The 23,634-nt window shown below is 32.5% G+C and overlaps 3 protein-coding genes across 3 annotated transcripts; all 3 read left to right on the top strand.

Moving 5' to 3' along the window:
* Positions 1-7,440: 7,440 nt before the first annotated feature.
* Positions 7,441-10,349, top strand: LOC130806821 (G-type lectin S-receptor-like serine/threonine-protein kinase At2g19130). The gene has a single exon (XM_057672028.1). It carries the CDS (start codon positions 7,505-7,507, stop codon positions 9,938-9,940), a length of 2,436 nt encoding a protein of 811 aa, XP_057528011.1. The 5' UTR covers positions 7,441-7,504; the 3' UTR covers positions 9,941-10,349.
* A 1,922-nt stretch (positions 10,350-12,271) lies between these two features.
* On the top strand, positions 12,272-17,061 carry LOC130806220 (uncharacterized). Its single transcript, XM_057671217.1, has 4 exons — positions 12,272-12,529; positions 15,461-15,583; positions 16,282-16,384; positions 16,480-17,061. Exons 1-4 carry the CDS (start codon positions 12,435-12,437, stop codon positions 16,717-16,719), a joined length of 561 nt encoding a protein of 186 aa, XP_057527200.1. The 5' UTR covers positions 12,272-12,434; the 3' UTR covers positions 16,720-17,061.
* A 1,696-nt stretch (positions 17,062-18,757) lies between these two features.
* On the top strand, positions 18,758-22,707 carry LOC130806702 (uncharacterized). The gene is made up of 3 exons (XM_057671879.1): positions 18,758-18,907; positions 19,244-19,502; positions 22,099-22,707. The coding sequence occupies exons 2-3, from the start codon at positions 19,250-19,252 to the stop codon at positions 22,329-22,331; spliced, it is 486 nt and encodes a 161-aa protein (XP_057527862.1). The 5' UTR covers positions 18,758-18,907; positions 19,244-19,249; the 3' UTR covers positions 22,332-22,707.
* Positions 22,708-23,634: the final 927 nt, after the last annotated feature.

The following is a 23,634-nucleotide window of genomic DNA, read 5'->3' on the forward strand; positions in this document are numbered from 1 at the left end:
TTTTTTTTTAATTTTTTTTTATTATCAAAGTAAAGTTCAATTATACGTTTTATTTGTGTTAAAAGTGGTATTTTTTTTACTAAAATAGGTAAAACCATTATAACTGTGACATGTGATAATATCATCAATTTTACATGTTCTAATAAAAAACTTAACTCTTCTGATACAAATAAAACTATTGACATTAGCATCGATTCATCGCTGACAATGTGATTAGTTCTATCTGCTTTATTTCCACTTATTTTCAATCCCACGTTTGCAATTTTTAAAAAAAGTGTCCTTTTTGATTTATTTGAACAAAATTCAAAAATTAATTTGTGTCTTTTCAATTTGGAAAAATAAATCTAAAACAAGGGTCAAAGTCAAAACTATGTATTCATCACAAATTCACAACCATTTAACGGCTACCCATATGTCACCTAACTAACCCAACAATATACCATTTCCTCATCAACAAAATTGCATTTGAATTTAGATATTATTATTAACGTCATGAGACCATTTTAATAAAAAATTTTGTCTATTTTTATTTATAATACACGCAGCTTATTATTGTTTTCTTTTTTAAAAATATAATTAGATAAATGAAAAACTTTTTTTTTTGGAACAGTCTTAATAAAGAATTTGTCTATTATTAAAACAAATTGTATTTTATGACTTCACAAATATTTAACAACAATCAAAGTTTAACCGCAAATCCTATTTTTTAATTAGACCCATATCTATAGGGTCTGGATCTGGATCCAAAACTAGTATTTTTGTTTCTTTAAAAACTATAAAAAGTATACTGTGCAATTTACGTCTATTCCTATAAAATTATTTAAATTTTTTTCAATTAACAAAGATTTTCTAATACTCTATACTAATAGAGTGATCAAACTCAAATATATGAAGTTTTCAAACATTTAAGCTCTTAAAACAAAATATTATCAAGTCTTTCTATTATTAAAGTACAAAAATGCAATTTAAGTTACATAAATCAAAAAGTTTCAACTCATATATAGTTTTTATATAGTTTTTTAAATAAAAAAGCAAAAGGGTCTTTATATCAGATCCAAACCTTTAAAATAAGATCGATTTAGTTCAAATCTAGACTCTTAAAATTTAAGACCCATGCTCATTCCTAACCTCAGCATGAACTCGCTAAGACGATAAATGATGATGTTGGCATATCAAAATAACGTCGATATGTGAAATATAATTGAACTCCACTTCCATAGGCAAAAACTATACATAATTCATAGACATCATAGTAGTCTAACAACTTTGTGCCACATTCACCATAGCACGTGCTTTCATTGCTAAGTACTTGATCACTCTTTTCTATTCATTATATCTGTCCTATTTGAACGGATATACTTATCAATGCATTATTTCTATTGTTAATATATTTAATTGTGTATAATTAAAAAGTATAATAAATTGATATTAATAATCTTTATATTGAGACAAATGAAACAAGATCTCATATAACTATATTATAACTTGAATACAATACAACTTAAAAATGGTTGATGTATAGTAGCAAGAGCCAAATAAAATACTTATGTTGAATTAAAAAATGTGTATAAACATGTTAAAACAAATATATAGATTATAAAAATAAATCGTTTTATAAACCAGGAGCAAGTCGACTAATGAAACGCTGATGATGTGAGGAAGGTGGTCATCTGGTGGGGTTTGTGATGCACAGCCTCGAAATGTGTCGATACCAAGCCATAGACTCATGCAAGACTGGCATAAGCCCACTAAAAGGAGCATCATGAATGCGTCTTGGCTACGGATGGGCATGGGTCAGATCTAGATTTGCTCTAGCTAGACCCAGATCTAGACCCTATTTTTTATTAGACCCAAACCCAAATGCAGATATATAGGGTTTGAAAATATTGAACCCGGAATCAAACCCTTAGGATTTAGCGGGTCTAGGATCTGGATTTGGGTCCAAAATAATTTTTATTTTATGAATTTTTTTAAAAATATATAATATAATTTTCGTTCATTCATATTAAATTATTTAAATATTTTCGCTAAAAAGGATCTTCTAATGTTTTTTTACTAATTATACAAGTATACAACGACCACATTTCAAATAACATTAACCGATAAAGTTCTAAATTACGTAATGTTCCAAAATATAGTAAAGTTTCAAATCAAACAATTAAATACAGATGATAGCAAATATATAAATTTTAAAAAAAAGATGTAAATGGGTCTATGGATCGGATTTGGATTGAATCTGGGACGGTTTGGTCTCTTGCTAACCCAACTCCTCAATGTAAATATGACGCTTGAAGGGTAGCTCCAAAATATAACAAAGTTCTAAATCAAAAAATTAAATAAATACTACAGAAATCAATACTCATATATCACACGTAGGTGGAATTGCGCAAATCCAAACCCTTACATTACTCTTTCAGGTGAATACATCTCTACTATGTCGAAGCATATAAATGAAACTATTACTCAACATATAAGTAAAACTATACATTATTATAACCACTACATATTTTTGAAATAACATATATCATCACATATTTCAATTAAAAAAATCTCGATTTTAATAATAATAATATATAATGATGTAAGCATGCAACTTAGAAAATACTCGAATTATTAACATGTATTAGCATCGATAATAATACAAGTTAGTTAAGATATTTTTGTAATCATAAATTAAACTTTAATTAAAAGTAATTAGTCATATAAGCATGATTTAGGGCATAATGAATGAGAAGTGTCTTGGAGGACATGACAACCTTTTATCCTCAAGATATGTGTTGGTACAAAGTTACTAGTGTCGGCAAAAATAATTAAAGCTCGTTGTATCATAAAATGAAAATATAGGCCATATCTCACATGATGCTAGATCTTAATAGTTGCACATTAAAATAATATAAATATTATTCTCCTCTTTTAAATCAGTATCAAAGAAAAATAAAGATAATTTTTAAGAAAATATGAATATTTTGCAATAAATGAAGAGTATGAATAAATTGTATCAACAAAATTAAAAAATAGTTCAAATATATGGATGCAATTAAAAAAAATAATGAGCGAAATTATGCAAAAATGGGTGAGGTGAATTAAAATAACAAATAATAATAAATAAATTCAAACAAAAAAATATAAATTTTACAAATGATTTGACACGAGTGGCCATAACAAAATTACAAGAGATTTATGGAATCATCATAAAGATTAAAGTCAATGTAATGCAAACAATTTCTTCCCTCCGGAAGTTAGGGTGTCGTTATAGCAAATAGGACAGGTTATACAAGACACTTAAAAAAATAATTAACTTTCTTCTAAGTGTTAAAAAGTCGAAAATCAGTCGGTATATGCTTATATTGGTTAATTTCCGATTGTCAAAAATAGTCGGAATTTTACTTTGGTAGGAAATTAATCAAAATTTCATATTAATTTTCGATAGTCGAAAGTTAATCGGAATTTTCGAGCGATAATTTAGTCAGAAAACAATATGAGTATATTTATTATTATCTATTTTTGATAATTTATAATTTTCTATTTTACTTTTTCAGCTACCAACCATCAACTAGATAGTTGGTTAGAATTTTTATTTTACTTTTTCATTTAATTTTTTTCAACCAACCATCTGGTCGGAAAATAGTCGGAAATAAAGGACAAAGAATTTTTGATCCTTTTCAATTTAATTCCCGGCCCGAAATTTTGACTAAACTTGTGGTGGTCAAAAATTTGTTTAGAAAATTTTCGACTAACAACCATGATAGTTGGAATCGACTCTTCAACAATTGCCCGAAATCAATTCTATAAAATATTACTAAAACATTTTCAGTAAGCATAATTAAGTGTGATTTAAAAGAATTAAATCTTATCTTAGTTAGAGAATGCATTACTTTTTAAGTATACATTCTCCAACTAAGATCCCAGTCTTGATTCTCATTGCCTCCTCCTCTAACCCTCACACAGTCACATTCCCTTAGTCTACTTATAATACTAAAAAAGTGTATAATTTAAAGTTGTTTATAAATCAATTGTTTGTCAACTTCAACATGTTTGCCTTGTAAAATAGTTGGATAACATTTTGTGATATAAGTTTGATTATCACCATTTATATAAAGGTTTATTTTTATCTCCCTCTTCCCTATAAGAAATCTCCATACTACCGAATAAATAAATAAATAAAAAGGGTCAAACGCGCCCAATCAAGTTAATGGTTGAATAGCGGTACAACAGAATATCGCACATAAATCACCTCAACCCCAATAAGCTTATTTTAATAAGTAATTATTTTTAAAATTAATTTTGTTTGAAACTAATTTTCAATGTTTAAGCTTCCGGTCTGAGTTAGCTCGTCATTAGCAACAACGAGCAAAGTTAAAAGTTGTTTAAAAGGTTAGTATGAATGCTTTATTTGGTGTTAGTGATAACGAGCAAAGCCTTTTAGTAGACTTTTTGACCAACCTATTTAAAAAGTTGTTCACTGTTACAAACAATGAACAAAGTTTTTCTTGACTTTTTGAGTAAAATATGAGCTTGTTCGATATTAGTAAAAGCGAACAAAATCTGATGATAGACTCGGATAAGATGACACTTACCTTGAGAAATAGTTTGAGAAAAACCTTATTTAAATTTTTTTTTATCAAAATTAATTTATTTATTTCAAAAGCTCATAATTGCTCATGTTAAGTGTTTAAATGGGTTTGGGACTTGGAAACAATTGTTGGGTTGCTTGGTTAGCCCACTAGCGTATCAATGGGTATGTTACATAAATTCAAATCTAAGACTTTGATTGTGATACATGTAGGAAAATAAAGAACAAAATAAACATTGATATTATATCTTCTTATTTTAGGAAATATTTTCTTAGAATATTTTTCTCTTATTTTAAAAACTTAAGATATTTTGTTATCCTAATTTCTATGTATAAGTCATTGATCTTTTGCATAAATAAGGATGTTTTTCCTCTAGTTGCGAATAAGAAAAATCGAATATTCAAACCTAAACCTAATCTATTTTATTTTCCGAATTATAATTTTTATCAATACAATTTTCACAAATTCTTATATAAGACGGTTTCATCGTGAGACATGTCTCATACTTGGGTTAAATAGCCCCATAATAAAAACTTTTAGCTTACGGACTTCTTGTTTTAAAGTCGTATCACCGTGAGATGGTCTCATACAGATAGAGTGTTGTATTTTTTTATAATAACAGTCAACACGATCTATATCAGATGTCATGATGATAAATAACAATTTTAAATTATCGCCAATAATAACAACCATTATGTAAATGCCAAATAGAATTTATTTGAATGAGTCGCAACAATTATTGTCCAAATAAGGTGCTAAGTAGAATAAAGTGATTAAGTAAATGCCATTTGATATTATGTCTTTACCGTTAATATATTTGTTGATCATAAAATGTAAATTTTTTAAGACCACCTTAACGCGATTTTTCAAAATTTATAAATAAAAAAACAAAGGGTTATAGTATTTTTCTTTAAAATTTGTAAAACAATGCCATAATATTTTTATTTAATACAATATTATCCATTTATATTGTACTATTTATTTTACAATAAGACGATTTCTCGCAAGACCTGTTATTATAAAAACCATATAGTAAAAAACAGGTTACAACCATTACCAAAACCTACAATTCCAAGTGGTACTACATTAATTATGGCTAGAACTAAAAATATTATTCTGCCCTTTGATCTACTATTCATAGATAGTGATTTTTTTCCTCACAATGCAACATATTGCTATTACGACTTATTTAGTTTGTGATTACTAAATGGTGGGATTGAAAATAATTTGTAGTGTAAATTTTTATGATATGTATCATGTCATTCCCATGATAATGAAAGTTTGATCATAAAAAAATCTTTTTGTTCACAATTTTTTATTACCGCTTAATACCACATGTTCAAATGGTAAATAATGCGTTGGAATTAGAGGTGTTCAACGGGCCGGGTCGGGTCAAAATTTAAATGGGTTGACACTACAATATAATTTGCTTTTAGTGGGATATATTTAGCGACATTTAGTTTAAATGTCACAACATCAAATTTCTAATAGTATATATATAGAGGATTTAGTGACATTTATTGAACTCTTTAGCAGCATAATAAAAAATTACACTAAAGCTTTTTGCAACATAAAATCTAGTGACATTTCTCATAAATGCCACTATTGACTATAGTAACAATTACATATGCCACTAAAGACCAAATAAAGTGTCGCTAAATCACTTTATAGTGGAACTTAAAATAAAAACCAATAATTATTATACTAAAAATATAAATCAATGACATTTTTTTAATGCCACTAAATCCAATGTCGCAAAAAAGTTAAATTTGTTGTAGTGCGAGTTAAGGTGGGTCATGTCAAATGTTAAACGGGCCGGGGTGGGTCAAAGCCCCTTTTAAAAGTTCATAAAATAGTATTTTTATTATACTTTATGGCCCGTTGGATCAGTTTCAACTATGTATATAATAATATCATAAAAAAATATAAAAAGGGTGGTAAAATATTCTTTTACAACCAATTCTTATAATTATCCGACCGGCCCAGCCCTTTACACTAAGGCCCTCTAATGACCTGACCCGTTATTGACCGACCCGTTAAAATGTGACCCGAACTTCGACCCACCTCTAGTTGGAATGAAATTTTGTGAAGAAAATGAATAAGATTGTTGATATTAAATTTATCAAATGGTATTTTTACCAAAATTACATTAACTTTTTATTATTATTTCTACAATTTAGTACTAATTATCAAACGGACCGTTAGTACTAAATAGCTATAAGTCCTACAATTTACATTCCTTGAATACCGATACAACTGTTCGTTGAAAAAGTCTTGACAACGTTGTTCGTTAATGAAGCCGCTTTTATTATGAGTAGTTGATATTGGTTTGCGATTACTTGTTTGAGCAGACTGATCACGAAATTCCAATTTGCATATAGAGCCGCCTCGTTCAACTGTCCGTAAACCAACCCAATTAAAAGTTTAAACTCATTTCTTAGAGTGATCTGTAATAGATATGTTATATACGTATTATATCACGTCTCTTCATACGAGAGCTCTTTAGACTAAGAGTGTGAATGCAACATAGAGATCATTTCTGAATAATGTTACGGTTGTAATTAGCATGAAATGCTATGGGTACCATTGATAATCGAGAAAACACAAGGATACCAAAAATAAAGTGCAAAAACACAGGGGTATTATTGATAATTTCCCTATATTTTATCACGTCTCCTTACATAAAAGCCATTTTGGGCTAAAAGAGTAGGTGCAGCACGGACCAACCTTATACAAAACACTGAATATTCCACTTCAATAAAGGGTGAATGAGATTTAAAGTTGTCCTTCTGACAACATCTCATCAAAACGAAAAGCTTAAGCTGATGGTTGAACCGCGACATATTTCAACACACTCTCATTAAGTGCTTCAACTCTTCATTCACAATAAACTATCACCAAACTTCTTACATTTTGTCTGTTATTCAGCCATGAACATCAAAAACACACAAAGATCCATCCTTTCTACTCTTCTATTTCTTTTCATTGCCCAAATTCCTTACTGTTATGGTGTTAACACCCTTACTACAAATGGGTATCTTACAGGGAACCAAACAATACACTCAACCAATGGAAAGTTTGAACTTGGGTTCTTCAAACCAGGTAAAACACCCAAGTATTATATAGGAATATGGTATAAAAACATACCTGGGCAAGTTGTAATTTGGGTTGCTAATAGAGATAACCCGGTTTTTGACTTATATGCATCAAAACTTACCATATCAAATGATGGTAATTTAGTCCTTATAAACAATGCTTCAAAATCTCCAATATGGTCTACAAATTTGAGGTTTGAGACCTCTAAAACTGTCCATATTGTCCTCCAAGATGATGGGAACCTTGTTTTGCGCGAAGAATCAAACTCAGGTTTTGTCCTTTGGCAGAGTTTTGATCATCCAACGGATACATTTATGCCTGGAAGTAAGTTTGGAATCGACAAAGTAACAAAGTCGAGCATAAGTTTTAGTTCTTGGAAGAACTCGGAGGATCCTGGAACCGGTGTTTATAGTTTTGAACGCGATCCTAATGCTAGTCGGTTGATTATGTTGTGGAACAAAACACTAGAGTATTGGACTAGTGGTCCTTGGATTCCAAACCAACAAATTTTCAGTGAAATTCCCGAGTTTAGGTTTCTTCCAAAAGTAATTAGTGTCACCTATGTTGATAATGAACGCGAGAGTTATCTCACTTATTCTGTTCACGACCCATCGATTATAACGAGGTTTGTGATGGATGCGTCTGGACAATTTAAGGATGTAACATGGCAGGAAAGTACACAAAAATGGGTTTTGTTTTGGACAGAACCAGGACAACAGTGTCAAGTTTATTCTTATTGTGGCGCGTTTGGTGTTTGTAACCAATCAGCAATGCCGTATTGTCATTGTTTGCAAGGATTCGAGCCAACGAAGGAAGTAGAGTGGAATGTGAGTGATTACTCTCGAGGGTGTGCTAGAACGACAAAGTTATCGTGTCAAGAAGGTAAAAACCGAGACAAGTTTTTGGTTAGTCGGAGTATAGTATTGCCCGAACATCCTGTTTTTGTCCAAGCTTCCTCGGTAAGGGAATGCGAAGACGCTTGTTTTGGGAATTGTTCTTGTACAGCTTATGCATTTGATGAAAATGGGTGTTTTATTTGGTTTACGGAACTCTTGAATATACGACAACTTTCCGATAATAGTGGGAAAACTCTTTATGTTAGAGTGGCTAAAACTGATGCACAAACACCAGGGAACAGGATATTAGTCACTGGTATATCAGTAGGAATAGCTATGTTGTTGGTTGTTCTGGTTGGACTGATTTTTGTAGTGTATTTTAGACGGAAAAGGCGGTTTTTGAAAGCGACAAAAACGATGGAACAATCGTTGACACGATTCGAGTACAAAGATTTGCAAATCGCCACAAAAAATTTCTCACAAAAGCTCGGAGAAGGGGGGTTCGGATCAGTTTTCAAAGGCACACTGTCAGATTCCATGGTGATAGCTGTAAAGAAGCTGCACAATATGAACCAGAGTCAAGGGGAGAAACAATTCCGAGCAGAAGTAAGCGCGATAGGAACAATTCAGCATGTGAATCTTGTTCGTCTTAGAGGGTTTTGTTCGGAAGGGTCTAAACGAGTGTTGGTTTATGAGTACATGCCGAAAGGATCATTAAACAATCATTTGTTCAAACCCGAAAACATAAATATATTAAGTTGGAGGGTAAGGTATGATATAGCAATAGGAACAGCAAAAGGGTTAGTTTATTTACATGAAAAATGCAGGGATTGTATCATACATTGTGACATAAAGCCAGAAAATATACTTTTGGATATAGATTATAGTCCGAAAGTAGCAGATTTCGGGTTAGCAAAGCTGGTAGGACGAGAATTTAGTCGAGTTTTAACGACAATTAGAGGTACAAGAGGGTACCTAGCACCCGAATGGATATCAGGGGAAGCAATCACATCAAAAGCTGATGTATTTAGTTATGGGATGATGCTTTTTGAGCTCGTTTCAGGGAGACGAAACATTCAGGAAGGAACCCAAGGGAGATTACACTTTTTTCCGACATGGGCAATGAGTAAAATTAGTGCAGGAGAAGATGTTATAGAGATTGTCGACCCGAAATTGGAAGGAAATGTTGAACAAGATGAAGTCATAAGGATGTGCAAACTTGCTTGTTGGTGCATACAAGATGAAGAGAATCAAAGACCATCAATGGGGCAAGTTGTTCAAGTTTTAGAGGGGCTTTTGGATGTTAATATGCCTTTAATTCCAAGGTCTCTTCTCATATTTGGGTGTGATGCTCAAAGTCCTGTGTTTTTCAGCCAAGGTTTATCAACTCAAGAAAGTTCAACCACTTTTGAAAGTGCTACCTCACAAGTTTAGCTTAGACCGGACGTATTGTGAATGTCAGCTTATAATCAAATCGGGTAAACACAGGTGCACACACTTCATAAGTCAAGAAAATACCATCCCAAAACCGTATGGGTACCAGGGTATGGAAGTAAAGGCTTCAATGATTTATAAAGTGTGCACATCATCTTTAATCCATCAATGTAGGACAAACTATCCCAATAATTTTATGTTCTATACTTAAGTGTTTGCTTGTGCGAGAATATTGAGTTGATTACTATGATTATGTGTACGTGTTTACTTATAAAGTGTATGCAAGTGTTTCTTAAAACAAGTGTATGATTTCTACAAATTGTTAATAGAATGTTGATATGTAAGATATTAAGACCTTAATTTCTAATGAAGTACTATATCTATAGAAAGTAAGGGGTATGTTTGGTAATGGTTGTTTGGTAAAGTTGTTGGATTGCTTACCAGTTGAAATTATTAGTTGATAAATGAGTTGTTTAATTATTAGTTGATAAATGAGTTGTTTAAGTTAATTGTTATGAATATATTTGGTAATAAATAATTGGTGATTGTTAATCATTTGTTATAGAAAAAGTCAAAATCAGAAACTAAGAAAAAGTTACTCAATATAATTTTTTACTTTTGGGTTAAAAATCATATATTAAGCATTTTTTCTTGTTATTTGATCAATAAAAAAGCCAAAAATCAATAAAAAGGTCATTTACTATCCACATTAATTAAGTTTTAGTAGAAAATTACAATATTAGCTGAGTCTTATTAGGTTTATACAAATAGTAACTTATTGGATCACGAGCAATTCTTGTATAAGATCGTTTTACGGTGAGACGGATTCAATATAAGGAACCCGAATTCAAAAATGAGTGTTTGATATTCAAACTATCAATTTTATTTTTTAAAATAAGATATTAAACGTTAAGCAATTAGAAGTGAGTATTTAAGGTGCAAAAGTAAATTTTTTAACTAATTTAGTTGAACCATTTAAATCAATGAAAAATCGTCACAATAAGAATCTTAGATTTGAATTTCACAAAATTTATGATTAGACCGTCTCACTTGTGAGACGTTTCTTATTGGGCCGGACCAATTGTATATATTTTTTACCATTTTCACAAATTAAAATGTCACTCTCAAGAGTTAAAAGTCCAATTTTAAGGATTTAAAATTGACATTTTAAGTCATAGAATTTGACAATTTTAAGACTTTAAAGGTTAATTCCAATGCTTAAAAGACAAATTTAAAGACTTAAAAGACCAATTGCAAGACTTAAAATTTTCATTTCAACTTTAAAGTAGGATATTTCAAATATTGAATTGATATTAAAAACTTTGAGATTGACCTTTTAAGTCTTAAAATTGGCTTTATAAGTCTTGAAATTGTCCTTTAAAGCTTTAAAATTAGTATGTTGGAATTTTTTTTTTAAATTATTGGGCCTGGACCAGTTGCACGGCTTAGGCCGTCTCATAGGAGAGTATCTGATATATAATAGAGAAAGTTACAAAAATAAACTCACTTTTGCTCAATCTATTAGAAAACAAACTCAACTATTGATTATTTATTAAATAAATTCACATACTTAGTATAATTATTGAAAATACACCTAACTATTATTTATTCCTAATTACTTTATCTTTGAAGATGGTTATAAATAGTAGGTGAGTTAATTTTAACAAATATAACTAATAAGTGGATTTATTCAAAAATAAACAATAAATAGGTTTATTTTCAGTGGATTAAATAAAAGTTGTTTATTATTGACAATTTTCAATATAATATTCTTTGAAATGTATAACACAATAATATTTACAAACATGACAGTATATAAAAGGAAAAATTGTAAAAAATAAATTAATTTTTTTTCGGTCCGTTAAAAATAAACTCAACTATTATTTATTTTAAATAAATTCATATATTTGGTACACTTGTTGAAAATAAATCTAACAATTGTTTATTATTAATTCTTGAATTACAAAGAAGCTTTTGAAGATAATTACTTCTATAAACAATAGATAAGTTTTTTCACTAATTCTTTATTGAGGTTGTCTCACCGTGAGACTTTTTCATTTGAGTCAACCTCAACTATTTAAAAAAACAACTACTTCATGTACAAGTGAGAATTTAGTTATCATTGTTTTTTTAAGTTTTCTATTAAGGGTTTTTTTGTATGGGCCTGTTATACAATGAGATGATCTCATACAAGACTTGCTATAATTTTTTAGCGAATATAGCTAATAAACGAGTTTATTTAAAAATAAATAATTCATCGATTTATTTTCATCAGACCAAGCAAAGATTAATTTATTATGGATTATTTACCTTCTACATTAAATTGTTTGGAAAATTGATATTTGGTCCGACCGCGACAAGATCGGATTCTCTCTAATTAGATTTTGAAGCCAACGAGCAAGGGACCAAAACCTCCTCCTTTCTCAAGTAGCCATTGCAATCTGCAGGCATAAGCGTTTGTTGCGGCGGAGACTTAATCAGTTCTCACTAAACGATGTCTTACATGAAAGGAAACCTTCTCACTAGAACCAGAAAATTGGTTAAGGGTCTTGCTAAATCTGAGCCTGTTTGGCTCAAAGCCATGGAAAAGTTTGTTCCTTTTCTCTTTTCTTTTATTTCAATTTTTGGATTTTTGCATTTTTGATGTATTTCTTGATTACCCATTAACTCAGATGTTGATTTGTTATGTCATTGTTGCCAAATTATGAGAAAATCATATGCTACTATCAAAATTACAATTACAATTGCTATTTGTGTAGTTGTTAAAATCTTCATGGATTTAGTCTTCATTATTGGGTTCCTTTGATGCTTGTCTTCTATACCCTTTTGTTTTATGATTGTGTTCATCTCTTTTCATAATGAATTAGAATTTAGGGTTCACTTCTTAATTCCTAATTGACTTAATGGGCATTGTTAATCGCCTTCTTAATTCCACAATTGAAGTTGGAATCTCTCTTTATGGATCTTTCTCGAGCTGAGTGACTCGGCCCATCCTCTTAATGGGTATGGGTTGCAGTGCCGGTTTTCGAGCCTACTATGGGTAGTCGACCCCCTAGGGCCCCAGAAATAAGGGGCCTTAAATAGCAAATGGCGCTATTCAAGCCTAGTTCAACATAATTAATTTGTTTGTAAACTTTTTTATATAGTTGAAGTAATTTTAAAATATAATACACTATATTTTGTCTTGAATTATTTTATCCTGGATATAATGAAGGCCCCTATTTCAAAAGGCATCACAAAAATAAATATGCCTTCCTTCCCTCCCCAAACCTGATTCATAGTTCCTATGAGCCGACTATTAAAATTTAAATTACTTACAATTACCTCTATAATGGAAATTTCAGTATTTTCATAAATAGTCACTGATTTGATCACCATTTTTATGGTTATTTGAATGCTTTTCTTCTATGCCCTTTTGCTGTATCCATTTCTTTTCATATTAGATTATTATTTGCTTCAATGGACATTGATCTTCGCCTTTGTTTCTCGTGTTTAGGGTTCGATTTCTCTGTCTTGTTTGTGTTGTGATTGAAGTTTTCGAATTATTGATCAAGGAGCGTGAATGACTTTTATTAAGTGTTCTTAAATGGTTGCTTTTTACTACTTTGTGAATTTTTTGAACTTGTAAATGGTGTCTAAGAGTGAGCAAACTCTAGTTAGGTCCTTGTAGCGCGTAATGAGTAATGTACATGAATATCTAGCGGAGCTATGAGGGTGGAAAGAACTACTAATTTCGATGTAGGATGATAGCTAGAAGAAGTTTCCTTGTCCAAAGTGTATTTGTATGTCGTGTTCAGCTTCATCTTTTGGGACATTTTTGTGTAATTAAGTGTCCATTTGGATCATGTTTATTGATATATCAAGTTCTTGATGATCAATTGTTGATTACTTTATACAAGGAATGAAGGTTCACACTTTTGAGTTATATCAACTTCGATGTATGGGATATGGGAACCGTGTGTTCTCATGAGTAACTAAGCTTTAATAGATAACAATTGATAGACTTAGGGGGTGTTTGGTATGACATGTTAAGATATAATGGAAAGGGACTGTATAATTAGAGGTAAGGGTAATGGAAAGTGTTATTGTTATTATTTGTTTGGTATGAAGAGAGCAAAGGGAATGAGGTAAGAGAATTTGTTACACCATTATTACAAGCTGGTAACAAATTAGAGGATTTCATTTCATGAAAGTAACGTAAATGATTACTTTAGAGTCGAAACAAACAATATGTAATGGATTGAGTTATGCGTTTTTGTTAGCGGCCCTTAAAAAAAATGGATACCAAACACGCCCTTAGTATCTCAAGTTCTATTCCTATTTGCATTTTTGTTGCTTGAAAACTTGAAGGAGAATTAGTTGTGGCAAGTGTGCTCCATGAGTCCCGTGGTAGTGTAGTGGAGTACTTAGTATTTTGTTTTTGGGTGATTAGTGTGTTAAGTATTGGGCTTCTACCTTCATTGGTTGACAAGGATGAGGATCTTTGTGCGTTGCTCGAGTATATTAGTTGTCAAATTTTCACTTATATAGTTTTTTTTGATAAAAATATTTCACTTATATAGTTATACCCTATAGTTTCTTATCATGGTACTTTTCTATTCCCCACCATTCCCGATTGAGTGTCACTATCTATCTTGAGCTTCCAACATTTTGATACCACTCTTTTGAACTGATTTTGGTAAATTTGCTACATTGTTGTTCCAAATGTGAGCTTTGGCCACAATTTAGCAAATTCAAAGGGACAAAGGAGTATTTTGGTGACTTTCAACTGTCCTACGGGTACGGGAAGAGGGTCTTTTTTAATTCACCTGTTTTTTCTGATTTGTCAAAAGTCTAAGCATCTAAGATTTAAGTTTGAAACTATTAGAATGTATAATAGCTTCAAACGAAGCAATGAAGAACAAAAACTCGAAAGAAGAAAAATACACAAGGACTTGTCCTGAAAAAGTTGGAAATTCCCTGTCGAGAGGACAACAGAACCCAGAGGAACTCAAAAGAAGTTCACTCTCTCATGTACCAAGGAATCCTAGAAACCTTTTCAATGTTTAGTGACAATAAAGGAAGATTACGCTTCTTTGGGCAGAAACCCGGGTCTCTTGACCGCCCTTTACATTACCCTATGAAATATGAACTGCAAAACAAACATTCAGACAGTTCCTATTTATACAAGGTACTATAAGGCACCCATATAGATCAAATTCCAAAACCTGATAGGGACTCTGGATCAGTGTCCCTAAATTCTCCGTAAGAGGATGGGTACTGTTTCACAATCTGCATACTGTTTTGTTACATGAAACCATTTGCCTCTTGCGCTTACTGATTAGCATGTTTCAGATTGCTATTTTTGGGTTGGAGGAGGGAAGTTAGTGAATTATTGTTCTAAGTAAATTATCAAATTCAAGTCATTCATAATGAACCGGTTTACGAAAATACAAAGAAATTAGGCGAAACAAATCTTTGAATGGACCGTTTGATATTTATGTATCGCTTGAGATGCAATTGCTTCTTTGTTATGCTCAGGGCCCCACCTGTTGTGTTCCCTCATTCGGATGGAAAAGTCAAGCCTATCAACCTTCCTGAGGATGTTTATATTAAAAAATTCTTCGGGATGCATCCAGAATCAAAATATGAAGATCCTATCAAGTATGTTTTGTTTCTCAACTGTCTTTTTTCTCCCCTCTTTTACATGTGCAAACAAGTATGATGACTCAACAATGTAGACAAGCTGAACTCCTGAACAATCGATTATAAATTCTTGTAACAGATGCTATATATGTTTTCTTTTCGTTTTGCTATTTCATATTGCTCTTGGAATGTACCCAGGTACTACAAGTCTACAATACGTCAACACTTTATCGACTCTGTTGGGGTCGGGCACAAGGATAGAGTGGTAAAAGTGGAGGAGGGAGAAATTTGTTTGGAGTTAGTGCATAGGAAAATGTGAGAACATTATGGACATTGGTATGGCACTTAGACACTATGGAATAGAAAGAATACATATCTCAGAATATCGTTAAATTGCATTGAAACAGATGGAATCTATGTTACTCAGACTCTTTATTTTGTTTCACGTACCCGTATCCGATCCTTGATACTCAGACATTGGTATGACACTTAGACACTTCATTTTAGGCGTAAAATTAAATGTTTAGATGTATTAGACACTTGGCTACATACCAGTATCCGACATCAGTACCCAAGTCCAAGTAACGGACTAGTATTGGATTAACACAAGATATGTATGTTGAATGGCTTTGATTGCTATACCTTCATTCCCACCAATTGAACCTTAAGAGACCTTCCGTCGTAGTGGTATCTGATTTTTTCTTCGTTATGAACAGGCTTGTTAGCTTCAATCCTATCCCAGCTCGTATTTTCGCTGGACGAGTGCTCGAACTAAAGGAGCAGGGAGTAAAAGAGGTGGAAGCAATTGCTGTAGCTGATGTATGAGCTCCTGCATATATGCTGCTTTTAACCCCCATAGTTTCGTCCCATTTTTCTAAAAATCATGTAAGTAACCGTTTTTTAATTGCTTTCAGATGGAATACCGAACAGAGAAGAAGGCCAAAAGGCAAGCATTCAAGCGTTTGAAGGAAATAGCGCGTATTCAAGGGAAGAAACCACCTCCTAACCCATATATGAGTGCTATAAAGGAAATACAGGCGGAGGAGCGACCTTATGTTCGTGAACGGTTCTTCGATAATCAGATATTGGCTATTGCTAAAAAGATTAAAGACGACCGGGATGCTGAAATGCAGGAAAGGTTTGGCTTCCGATAATAGGCAAATTCTTATATTAACCAAATATATTTGCCTGCCATTTGCCTAATATCGGAAAAGTTTGCACATCTTTGCGTTTCTTCCTTTCTTATACCTTTGGTTCGTCATTTTTCATGATTACGTATCATGAATCATGTTGATTTTTTGTTCTTTCCCGGATAGTTGTTTAAGAAAATGTCGTATTTAAAATCAAATAGCCAAAGCACTATTTGCGTATCGTGTTACGCCTGAATCTTGATGAAGTCTCTACTTGCTTTAGCTTAATTAAAGATATTTTTGCCTTTGATGTCTTCATAGTTCTTACCTCGGTTCGAGATTAAAAGAGAAACTTGATCGGTCATATCTATCTTGCTTGATTTAGAAGGCCCTCGTTCGAGGAAAAACTCTTGCTATATTATTGTAACATTGCGTTTGATTGGCTATAATTTCTTTAGTATGTTCCAATGTCTAATTCTTCCTCTTTGCGAGATTCATTCAATTTTGGAGTTCTCTTCGACAGCATCCCTAGTGGCTCGTACTCTCTCTTCTAAAGGGATACCGGTATGATTTGTCGGTCACCTATTTTCGGATCCTGTTCTAAGCGAAATCTACTGGGTATAATAATATGGTATGATATGTTATGATACTTACACAGTTACACATGCTTAGAGATGCTTCTAATTCAAGACCTTCAAAATGGTCGGCTAGCCCAAACACTCAACTCTGCACGTGCAATGAACCACGTCGAGTACTATTGTTATTGATAGAGTTTTTAATGAAATGGAAAAGATCAAACCTAAATTCTCCTAACCTATTAGGGTGAAACAAAAAGATTAAAGGGAGATTGTGTAATTTAACTTAAGTTGTGGGAGTTTTTTAATCAAACAAAGTACATAATGAGCGTGAGTTGGTGATATCAATGATTTAGAGACAAATTCTTTTGTTTTAGTTTTATATTTATTTTCTAATTAAATATTTATCTTTTCACAATAAATTCTTGTATTCTCTTAGTTATGGTTAACCAACACCTTTATCGATCATCCAACTATAACTTTTTACTAGTGTATCGATTATAATTTTTTGTGTTTTGGCCACCCAATTATAATTTTTTCGGGAGTTACTTTTATGAGAGACCATTTCTCGGAGAAACGAATTCAATATATGAAGTTTATGTGTTAATAATTTGTATTTAACCCATTTATAGATCACGTCTCATAGAGAAATCGTTTGTGTGTTTTTCGGAAATGTATCCATCATTCAAGTATAACTTCTTGCCAGTATATCGATCATACGACTATAATTTTTGCTAGGATTTCTATATTCATCTATAATCTTTTGCATGTGTATCAAGTATCTACTATCAGCCATATGACCCCAAGCTAAAACTCCTAGCTTTACCAGAGTATGGGTAAACATTTTAATGTGCCATCTAAGTTTGGTGTAAAAATAGAGTAAAACTCTAATTTCTAAGCCCAAGCCCAAGCCCAAGCCCAAGCTCAAACCCAAACCCAAGCCCTTACCATAAGTTTATGTCGCACTAACTCAAACAAAGCATAGACATTAAATTAAAATAAAGAAAACTTGTCAAATAATAGCTAAAAAAATCACTTTTTGTGAAATATTATTTTTTTGTTAAAAATATCTATTAATATATATTTTTTGTAAAGACTATCAACTTATAAGTTTCATAAATTTTACTTTTACACTAGATATGAAAGTCAAAAACTACCTACTAAAATATACATTTATTTGTTAAAACCTATCTATTAAATTTTATTTATTTGTCAAAAACTGCGTACGAATAATAATTCTAACAACAAAGTTAATAATAATAATAATAATAATAATAATATTAATATAAATATTAATATTATCATATACATTACAAAATATGAGAATGAGAGTCTAATTTATTTGATAAATTTAATTGAAATAATTAAATTTTAATTTAATTGAAATAATTAAATTTTATAAAGAGAAAAATTAATATTAACAAAAATAATAATGTCCAAGGGCAAAATTATTTAAGTGGAGTGACTACAAAATAAAAATGAGATGATGATTCTTTTTCAAAAAAAGAAAGAGATGAAGATCCCTTCAGCAAAATTAAACTCAACTCACATATAAAAGTATTATTATCAACCTCTAACCGGCGACCGGAGACCGGAGACCGACCACCGGAGATTATCGTCTTTCTACTGTGCTGGCGGTGAATTTTCAGTTTCTACTTTCTCACTTTCTTCCATTGGTTTGAAATAGGCTTAATTGGAAATGATTACTCTTACTTTACTACTTGAACCCTAGTTTTTATCATTGTTAAACTCTACAATTCCATCAGCATGAATTTTTTGTATTATGGATGATATGTCTATGCCTATCCTTTTAGGTTTTACTGCTTTGTTGATGAATTGAACTTAATCGTTACATCCATTTTGAATACTATGATGCAACAATTGATGTATTCAATTTTAATTTAATCATTTTTGAATAATTTGGATCAATAAAGGATTTCAATTACTCATGCTTTAAAGTTACTATATTGTAGGTGACAATGGATATGATTGCTGAAGGGGCTATTTCAGAATTGAATAAGAATTCAACTAATTATTCAAAAATATTGGAGGAAATAGTTAGGATTGAGAAAAAGATATTCCCAAAACATGAGTCTTTATCGAGGTCATTCGATCAAGAACTTAGTAAAAAGAATGGTGGGTTATTGTTTGCTTATGTTAATGGAGAAGTTGCTGGTTATGTCATGTACTCTTGGCCTTCTTCACTATGTGGTGTCATCACTAAACTTGCAGGTTTATTTTTAAACACTCTTTCAAGTTTTGTATTTGTTTGATTTCAATGGAGTTTTCATGAATTGTTTGTTTTGCTTTGTATAATTATATTAGCATTTACGCTATCTATGTTCGGATAACAATGTAGGAGGGAAAGGAAAGGAAAGGAAAAAAAGGGAAAGGGAGAGGATAACAAGGAGAGGTTCCCTCGTTTGTTTGGGAGGGATGGAAAGGGAGAGGAAGAGAAAACCTCCTTCTTAGTTCCTAGTTCTTTGATGATGTAGTTGATCCCAAATCCAGGTGAAATGGTCAATTCACCTAATGAAATCCGATTTTTGAAGTATATCAGCTAGCCAAACTAGTTCACGGTTGCAAAACTCATAAAACCTTCTTAGTTTCTAGTTCCACCACTATGTGTCGCAGCAGAACCAAAAGAACTCCTAAGCGTCTCTACTTCAACCACCACCACCACAAAGTCAAACTCTTTTCAACCATTTACCTGCCCCCTTAAACCACCATCAATTCACCATCGTTATAAATGGTCGTTCTGCTACACGATTTTCAACAAGAGGATCGAGAATATTTTGTTCATTCATGGAGCAAAATAAGGAAAAAACATGGGATGAAAAACATAATCTTCAAGAGTTTTGTTAATGGGTTTAGTTGGGCCCACTTGTTTCCTAAATTGTTGGCCAGTGTAGATTTTGAGAAATAGGAGAAAAAATGTAGAGAGGCAGGGAGAATGAGAAAAAATGTAGAGAGGCGGTGAGAAAGAAAAGGGGCGAAAATTAAGGGTGATTTGAAGTATTGTTGATATTAAACTTAACTTGCTCGTTGTCAGAAAATAAAAAAGGTTGTAGAGCAAGTATTAAATCTACCAAGTGTGAAGGTGATGGCTTGATTACTCAAGCCAATGCACAAAAGTGTTGTGAGAAATACAAGAGGATCTTCGGTGTATCATGGTGATGGTGTAACGAAGAAAATGAGTGTGGTGCATAAAGGATGCATTGGACAAGGCAAGGGAGCACTTGATCAATGCATGAGGGTGCACCAAAGGAGGCTTGTATTGTGCCTTGATCAAGGCAAGGTACAAAGGGAAGGGAGGCAAATCGAAGCAGCACGCAACAACACAACAGTGCCATTCTGAAGTGGCCACTCGACCTGATCATGTTGTGTGTGGCTCGGTCGAGCGGGCTTCAGCAGGCCCACAAACGCGTATTCTGTTTTGTTGCGGGATTTCCTTGGACATCAAGGTTTTGTCCTAGCCTCTTAGGGCTTCGAATATGTTGAGGGACTATATAAAGGGGTCTTAGAACATCATTAGAAGTATGAGAGTGAGGCTAATACGTGAGAGAAACTAGGATTTGTGTAAATCATTAGAGTTGTCTTCTTCATTGTATTAGTTTATGGGTGATTCCATTGGAATCACTATCTTGAGAGCTTGTTCTCAAGTGTGTGTGGTTAGTTATTAATGTATTGTTGAGTATATTAATGAAAGTAATAATCTTTTGAGGGCGAAGTATCCTTAAATACCTCATAAACACTTTTTTGTTGTGTCTCTTGTTCATCCTCTGTTTTTCACTCGTCTTCTACACATTATATTACCATTGTTGGGTCCAAGCTTTTCTCTTTCAAAGTTGCTCATTGGTAAAATTATAGGTGATTTTTGTTTCTGATTTGAAATTCAAACGAGTCTTTCTACCATTGTCACCCAAGATAGAAAAGGAGGACATTGTGAGCCTGGTGCAAAGGTCCCTGTCATACCAGCTGATAGGGCCATCAAGGTATACCAAAGGCGTAACAAGAAGAATGCTGAGGTGGCAACATCACAGGAGCAAGCAGAATAACTGAATTCTGTTATGAATAGAAGGGAATCTTTTATTCTAGAAGGGCATCTTTTTGTAAACAATTTGTAATAGCAGCTAGTTGATAGGCTGGCTTGAAGCTATATATATATCATGATGTATTAATGAATTGGTATGAAAAGTAAATACAAAATCTGCCTTCTCTTCTGCTATATTCTGTACTTCTTCTTTCCCTCCCTTCTCCTCTCTAAATTCTTCAGCTGTACTTCTTTCTCCTTCGTTCTTTCTTACTTCTGCTGTGCTTAACGAGTGGGTTCACCACAGTCCCACATTGAGCATCGAGCCATCGAAGGACGTTTGTGAAGTGGGGTATTGCTTCAAGGTCGTGGTGGCGGTGACGGCAAAGTGGAAGCATGGATTTAGGAAGCGGTAAAACCCATTGGAGATGAGATAAAATGAAGAGTAGAGGGGGAATGGGTGTTCTTGATTTTCTTTTTTTGGTGAACCCGTTTTCCTGCCTAATTAGGTCTAAAACCAGGCTGCAGCTAGTCAAACAATCAAGTTGGGTGAACTAGTGTCATTAGAATTACCTTATTTGGCTTTGACTTACAAAGAATTAGTGTCATTAGACTATGGTTATTAAGCTATAGTTTGCAAAATTTATAAATTATTAGTTCTATTTGGCCAAAAAAAACTTATAATAATTGTTGGTGCCTTGGTTTAATCTGCTATTTTTTACTTGAGCTTTATTGTTCCTATTCATTGAACACTTATTTATGTTACATTTCATTTTCCCCTTGAACGGGAATCAGTGAAAGAGAAATATAGAAGACAAGGTTATGGAGAAGCAATGCTTAGAAAGGCAATGCTGAAATGTCAAAGTAGGAATATCCTACGGTTATCACTCCATGTCGACCCCTTGAGAACTCCTGCTGTAAATCTGTACAAAAAGTTTGGTTTCAAGATAGATTCTTTGGTTGCAAAATACTACTCAGCAGATCGAGATGCATACAGAATGTACTTGGATTTCAGCACCAGCAACTAATAGGGAGCTTCTATCGTGTTAATTATGGTTAGTTGTTTCTACGTTCTTTTTAAGACTTTGCATCTGGTAACTCCATTCAGGAATCGGGAGTGGAAATATACGTTTGCTAAAATGACAGAGGTCTGCATGTATACTGTTGTGGTGGGTTTTGGTGATGCTGAAAATCGAACAATTTTTGCCTGCTATTTGAAGAATTATTCGTCTTTTGATGACCTATAGTTTCCTCTTGCTCATTGTGGAGAATAAATATAATACCTAGAAACTTGCTAGATAGCCAAACATTATCTCCTTTAGTTACGGATATTATTGTATGTAAATACATTTGGGAAGTCGAAACTGTAACGTTTTAGCCCATTTATATTGAACATTAATCAAAGTAAATGATTCTAATTTAGGAAATCACGATTCACGACTTAGGTTAGAATACCATCTCCGACAAACTTGTTCGTTTTCTTCCGATGCCATCTCACCTTCTGCCCCAAGCAACCAAATTCATGGATGCACCCGCACCCAACCTGTTCTTTAACTGCCTGCTGCATTTCTACTGTTGATCCTCCGTAGTCCGTCCTAAGAGATTATTGCCCGAAACCATATAATTTCTTAAAGCAGTCTTCATCTGAACGAGAGCTTAATTTAGCGGCTCTTTTCAACAGTCGTGAATGCAACTGGTCCACATGTTTCGTCTTTCACTTTGCTTGTTGTATTGCCATATCGAGATTTGTTTATCTTTTCGGGTTGGTCTTTCTTTCTAGTAAACAGGTCGTTCTATTGTTAATACTTGAATGCTTCTTATTGCTTTACTGCTTGTTACAAATTAGGAGTAAAACATCGGATGATTGAAACTTTTCGTATTATTTTGAGCAATTCCTATTTCAGGTTATGAATTGAGGATTAACTGTCATTAGTAAATTTTTTTATTATAGGCCGAGGGAAGTGGAATCTAGGTGAGAATTAAATTCCTGACCTTTTCTAAAACGTCATACTTGCCGTCTAACTAAGATAAAACCCAATTCTCAAGATTCCGAAAGTTTAACTTAATTTGAAACTTCTAATGTATGACTATAATTTGTCCTATACAGAAGTATATGATAGTAAAAATAAATTGAGTAAGATTTTAGCTAGAAGTATAACAAGTAAGATTGGTTACTTGTGGAGTTATACTAGATTTATTAGTTATACCTACATATTTATAATACATTTTGTTAATTCATATCAGGAATTGTATCATTTACCTGCCGCATTCACCAATCAAAAATTTATGAATATAATTTAGTTCTTTTTTTGAGTAAAGTGACAAATTTGT

The sequence above is a fragment of the Amaranthus tricolor genome, chromosome 2 (genome assembly GCF_026212465.1).
Source record: "Amaranthus tricolor cultivar Red isolate AtriRed21 chromosome 2, ASM2621246v1, whole genome shotgun sequence".
Lineage (NCBI taxonomy): Eukaryota > Viridiplantae > Streptophyta > Magnoliopsida > Caryophyllales > Amaranthaceae > Amaranthus > Amaranthus tricolor.